This window comes from Rhinatrema bivittatum, chromosome 19 (genome assembly GCF_901001135.1).
Source record: "Rhinatrema bivittatum chromosome 19, aRhiBiv1.1, whole genome shotgun sequence".
NCBI lineage: Eukaryota > Metazoa > Chordata > Amphibia > Gymnophiona > Rhinatrematidae > Rhinatrema > Rhinatrema bivittatum.
In genome coordinates, this window is record NC_042633.1 from 23,377,501 (window position 1) to 23,383,848 (window position 6,348).

The 6,348-nt window shown below is 53.6% G+C and overlaps 1 protein-coding gene across 5 annotated transcripts in view; it reads left to right on the forward strand.

Moving 5' to 3' along the window:
- Positions 1 to 5,332, forward strand: part of TTYH1 (tweety family member 1) — a 28,578-nt gene extending 23,246 nt beyond the window's left edge. For 3 of the 5 annotated variants that reach the window (XM_029585392.1, XM_029585394.1, XM_029585393.1), the window contains 4 exons: positions 1,743 to 1,885; positions 2,654 to 2,839; positions 4,062 to 4,140; positions 4,396 to 5,332. In XM_029585392.1, coding sequence (XP_029441252.1) covers positions 1,743 to 1,885; positions 2,654 to 2,839; positions 4,062 to 4,140; positions 4,396 to 4,479 — 492 coding nt within the window. In that variant the 3' untranslated portion in view covers positions 4,480 to 5,332. The remainder of the gene's footprint in view (positions 1 to 1,742; positions 1,886 to 2,653; positions 2,840 to 4,061; positions 4,141 to 4,395) is intronic. The other 2 variants (XM_029585396.1, XM_029585395.1) reach the window with 2 other exon arrangements.
- Positions 5,333 to 6,348: the final 1,016 nt, after the last annotated feature.

The following is a 6,348-nucleotide window of genomic DNA, read 5'->3' on the forward strand; positions in this document are numbered from 1 at the left end:
TTTGTTTGCACTAAAGCTAAGATAGAGCGAGAGACACACAAATAAGTGATAACCACTCTTGAAGACAAATAGAGAGACACATTGGAAGTCAGAGGGAGAAAGAGGTGCACACACCCGCCCAGGAAGATAAACGTACAGAAAGATGTAGAAATACAGAGAGGGGTCACACATGTACACCTAAACAGCGTACAATACAGATAGATGTACAAACAGATGAAGAAACACTTGGATACATGTTCAAATCCACACAGAGGGCAATGCATACAATTAGAAGGACAAACGCAGAAAGAAAGACATACACACATCAACAAGTGATAAGCACTCTGGAACTGAAAGCAAGGGCCTCGGTACTGGAAGACAGAGTGGAAGGGTATAGACAGCGATGCCCACCCACCCAGGATGATAGAGACAGACAGACAGACGAGGAAACACACAGAGTGAACCCACATGGACACAGCTATAGGGAGAGAGATACAGATACAAGCATGAAGAAACATACAGACATGTTCAAATGCACCCAATTTACAAAGAAAGACATGCATGGGCGCACATACAAACAGACCCACAGCGGGAGGCACGGAAGGGATACGTGTACAAACGCAGATACCTGTATGAACACAAGAGGGTGACAGCAATGCACAGACAAACACTTTCAGAGGCAGAAACATGTACAAGCAAAGAGGAAGACACAGAATCATAGAGAAACAAACAGAGGTAGATATTTGCACACCCACAGAGGGAGAGTTACCGATACACATATAAACAGATCCACGCAGAAACACGTACAGATGCACACACACTGCCCGACGGGGAAAGGCGGATACTCATCTGAATACACTTAGAGGGAGACACTCGCAGGAACGCGGATACTCATCTGAATACACTTAGAGGGAGACACTCGCAGGAACGCGGATACTCATCTGAATACGCTTAGAGGGAGACACTCGCAGGAACGCGGATACTCATCTGAATACGCTTAGAGGGAGACACTCGCAGGAACGCGGATACTCATCTGAATACGCTTAGAGGGAGACACTCGCAGGAACGCGGATACTCATCTGAATACGCTTAGAGGGAGACACTCGCAGGAACGCGGATACTCATCTGAATACGCTTAGAGGGAGACACTCGCAGGAACACGTACAGATACACACACGCTCACACACACTGCCCGACGGGGAAAGGTGGATACTCATCTGAATACGCTTAGAGGGAGACACTCGCAGGAACGCGGATACTCATCTGAATACACTTAGAGGGAGACACTCGCAGGAACACGTACAGATACACACACGCTCACACACACTGCCCGACGGGGAAAGGTGGATACTCATCTGAATACACTTAGAGGGAGACACTCGCAGGAACGCGGATACTCATCTGAATACACTTAGAGGGAGACACTCGCAGGAACGCGGATACTCATCTGAATACACTTAGAGGGAGACACTCGCAGGAACACGTACAGATACACACACGCTCACACACACTGCCCGACGGGGAAAGGTGGATACTCATCTGAATACACTTAGAGGGAGACACTCGCAGGAACGCGTACAGATACACACACGCTCACACACACTGCCCGACGGGGAAAGGTGGATACTCATCTGAATACGCTTAGAGGGAGACACTTGCAGGAACACGTGGAAACAACAGAATGGGGAGCTGAGCCAGCCTGGGGTTTCCGTCCTTAGCCAGACGGACTCGCTGATGGTGTGGACATCTCTGCTCTCTCCTAGGACTACTTGGACGCCCTGAAGGGGCTGTGCTACGATGGCATGGAGGGGGTCCTCGTCCTCCTCCTCTTCTCCTTCCTGTCCGCCCTGGCCTTCACCACCTCCATCTGCAGCCTGCCTCGGGCCTGCAAACACTTCCAGAACAGGTGAGGTGGGGAAGCCAACCCAGGGGCATCCTGGCTCCTCTGCCAGAAGGTACTCGCCTCCCCCCCCCCCCAACAAAAAAAAAAAAAAAAAGCTTCATCTCAGTTTGTTTTTTTAACTGCTCTGCGACAGAAATTCCTGCCCGGCTGCAGTGCTGGTTCATTGCTGCAGGGATGACTTGTAGCAGGTGTCAGAATCGGTGGTCTGGAAAGCGTGCACGCAGTGCCACGGCTAGCAAAGTCTCGTGCCAGTCCGGCGAAAGGTATCGCGGCCTGCAGGGAACCTAGCACCAGCATCCTCTGGGCAAAAGCCTCGATTTGCAGGGAAGCAAGCTCCCTACAACCAGTTCCTGCTCAGCCTAGTCTGCCCATAAACAGCCCCCCGAGTTTTTAAAGCTCACTGAGGAGAAATAATTGCTTGAAATTCTTCAGTGCTTCTTCTGCTTGGTCCAACCTGGCCCTTTTCTAACAGGGGTAACTGCTGTGCTGTTTGTCATCAGGGCACCCTTCCACCTCCCCCTGCCAGGCCTCGTGCAGGTATCACTGACTGGACTAGAGCAGAGACAGCTAAAGAACTGGCTCAGAGAAGACGAGGGGTTTACGGTTGAGGTGTTTAGCCCTCCCTTCACAACAATGATAAAATATTAGTGCAAAAAGAAAAGGAGGCCTAGGAATAAGACCAAAGGATTGTAGCCGCTGGTGCCGCACGGTCGCTGCCTGGGAGCTCAGATGGGCTGACGCGTCTCCTCTTCCCTTTCCTCTCTTCTGCAGGGACTCGGACTACGACGACATGGATGAGGACGACCCCTTTAACCCCCAGGCACGTAGGCAGGCGCTGCGCGTGGCGGGCAGGCCACCCCTGCCCAGCTTCTATAGCCACGGCGGTAGCTGCGGCAGCCGCACCAGCCTGCGGGGAACGGCCCCGCCCATTTCCAACGCCCCCGTCTCACAGTACATGTGAGTAGCCGCTGCCCGCGCGCACTGGCGGGCAGCACCCTTCGCCTCCTCTGACCCTTGCCCAGCTCTCATTTGTGCTTGGGGTCTGCCCCCCACCAGGGTGGAAGTCTTAGCACTGCCCTGGGCATGTGCTTCAGGGCTCTGCTTCCTGGCACTCCCCCCCGCCCCCCCCCGTTTCTCTTCCCACCGTGTTTCCCGGTGCCACCAAAGTCTTCCGCTGGTCCACCAGATGTGTGCGAACATCTGCCAGAAATCCAGAAGTGAGGCCTGCTCCAGGGTAGCCTTGCTTCCCAGGACGCAAAATGCTCTGGTTCCAAAAGTGGCGCTTGTCATTCGGCGCTGCCGGGATTTACCGGCAGTTCAGTCCCTTGGAGGCAAGGCTCTCTCGTTAGCCAGTGCTTTCTGGGGTTTGCCATCTCAATGCTGTCGTGCCCTGCCTGCCTGGTCGGAGGCTCGGCTTGACCTCTGCCCCATGCAGCCCTGCTGAAGCCAGGGGGGGAGTCTGAAAGCAAGCCGGCTCACCCCTCACGCCCAGCTTCCCTCCGAGAGCAGGGCTGGGATTTGAAGGCGGCGGCTAGCCCAAGGAGAACGTGGCATGACTATGGCTAGTTAAACTCAGGGTGGCCACCAGCCCCCGCTGATGTTCCCTGCAGAATCTCCGGGCACCCCACATCCAAGAGCTGCCATGCCAGCCGGCAGCCCAGGTGGCTTCACATGAGCCTCAAGTGTGAGAGGTTGCCTGTCACTTCAGCAAGCGGATACAAGGATGCGGGACGTCAAGTGTAAGATGACATTTAATGTGGACAGGTGATGCATATATAGAAAAATAACCCAGGCTGGAATGTCTGGGTACTTGCCAGGTACTTGTGACCTGGCTTGGCCACTGTTGGAAACAGGATACGGGGCTCGATGGACCCTTGCTCTGACCTAGTAAGGCAACTTGTGTTTTTATGTTCTTAAGGGTGACAATACAGCCAGGCCAAGGGAGCCCGGGGGACGATGCAGCTCAGAGAATTTGAGGGACCACAATGGCAACCTTTCCGGAGAGGTTGAACGTTAACATACTGCCATCAATCGGGTCTCCCCCTTCCCGGTAACTCCCCCCGAAATAACATCTGATGGCCAGACATGAGCGCTGAGCGTACCTGGGCGGGGGGAGCGTCTTGCTAGTGCCTCACTTGATGGTATTTGTCACTTTCTCTCTCTTTCTGTCCCTTTGCAGGAATCAAAGCGCTTTGTTCAGTGGCAGTCCTCGATATGAAACCGTGGCTCTGGCAGAGCGGCAGTCCCCACCCCCTTCGGTATGTCCCGGCCAAGGTCCTCCGTGGTGGTGGGGGGGTCTCCTAGCTGCGTTGTAGTTCTTCTGTTTCTGATGGGGGGAGGGGGGGTGTTTCACCAACCCTTAATCTGTCATCTCTCCCATTGTCCCTGCTGTGCTCGTTCTTTAGGCTGATTTGGGGCTGTAAGAAACACTGACTTAGCTGACTTCTGGTTTTTTGTTTTGTTTTTTTCTTTTCTCTTCCCCGCCATGGACCCTGCGAACTGGGGACCGCCAGTATTCTCCCAGCATGCGAACGTCTTACATCAGCGCCGCCCAGGACGAAGCTGACACCCAGTGCCGACCCGTATCTGTCTCCTAGAAGAAGTCCCCTCGCAGCCCCCTGCACCGTCCTCGCTCTCAGCAGACTAACAGGGCGGACAGAGGGAGCGAGCCACCCGCCCTGAGCGCTGGCAGGCGAACCCGCTTCTGCTGTCAGCACTAATCCCCTCCGTCCTGCCCCACTCACGACCACCCCCCACAGGAAATGACTGGACCATTCTCGCTCCTTTTTTTTTTCTCTGCTCTTTCTGGCTCCAGGACATGTCTCTGTCCCCCTCCACCTTTTGAAACAGTTTAAAGCACCAATCTCTTAGGCTGAACACTTGCGTGAGCAGAGCAGCACAGGGGAGGACCTGTTTAAAATGCAATTTGTAATACTCAGCACCTCGGGGAGTGTGGCGTTTGGGAAGAAACCAAGAATCGCCACCAGCAAGGGCCATGGGAGGCATCCAGACCTGGCAATGTCTTCTGGGAAAATGTTTCATCGAGCACAAATGCAAAAAAAATAAATAAATATATATATATACAAAAATGGAACTGAGAACTGGGCCGGTGGCAGGAGCCATCCCCTCCCTACCCTCCTCGTGTTACTCAGAGCCATGCCAGCAGGAACATGAGTCTAAGAGAGCCACGAATGGGACAGGCGGCTTTCTGAAAGAGCCGGGACCAAGGCCACAAATTCCTCCTGAGCTTTCGGCTTCAGGCAGTACAAGGAACAGCAAACCCCTCTCCTCCCCACCCACCCAAAAAAGGTTGACAAAAGCTGAGGGGAGGTGATAGTTGGTGCTGAGAGGGATGCTGCCCAGCTCTTTTCGTTTGCGTAAACTGATTCGTTTTGGAGTAGGGTGCATTATGCTAACTTGGATGTACGACATGTCAACTTACAATAAAAAGGGGAAAAAAAACCAGGAGGGGCCCTTGGTTCTTGAAGAGGCTAACATCCTCCCTAAGGGAGAGGGAGCCAGTTTATTTTTCTTTGAATAAATGCAATGCTCCTAAAGGTTGCAGGATTAGCAGGGTTAGTGCTCACATCCACGCCCGCTGCCCTGGGGGCATCCCCTCTCGTAACGAGGGCAAGTCAGGCCCAAGGCTTAGGGGGGCACTCTTTGGGGCTCACAGCTGAGTGGTGCCAGTACATTACAGGCCTGTGAGCCCTCCGCGCTTGTGCCCAGGGTCATGTCACGACTCCACACCGATCTGTCCTGGCTTTACCCTCCGTGCATGCAGGGAGCTCTGCTTTTTCAGGGGAGATTGAAGGGAAGCTCTTGGCGCTGTGTAGCACTAGAAAAATAAGGTAGCACTAGGGGGAAACAGAACATCTGCCAGTATGTGCTGGGGTGGGGGAAGACCGTGTCTGGATCCTCCTCGCCAGGATTACCTGGCTGTGGTGGTCACCCTACCCCCATCATGCAGGTAGCATCTTTCTTATAAGCTGCATGCTCTCCAGCGTGGACTTTTTTTTTTACTGGATTTTTACAGACCTCCCTTCACTTTTTCACTGACACACGTTTTATGGTTTCCGTTTTCTGCACAGCTGCACCTGAGCTTCACCCCTTTATGCAGGGAGATGTCTGAGGAAGTTGGGGGTGGGAGGAGACAGTGATGTCCACAGAGCGGGAAATGGACACGTAGGCGACGTCGGCCACTTATTTTAAGTAGTAAAAGAGTGCCACAAGCTGGTGGCCAGAGCCAGAGGGATGCACAAGGCCAAACTGAGGTCTAGACTGGGGGCTACCTCAGTGAGATTAACCCCCCCCCCCCCCCCAGGTCAGAGCCTGGGCAGAATGCCAGTGGGCACGGTCTCAACCCGGAACACAAACATAACCAGCAGAAAAAAGAGGTGATAATGCCTCTGTATAGGTTGTCGATAAGACCTCAACTGGAGTACTGCATCCAGTTCTGGTGGCCA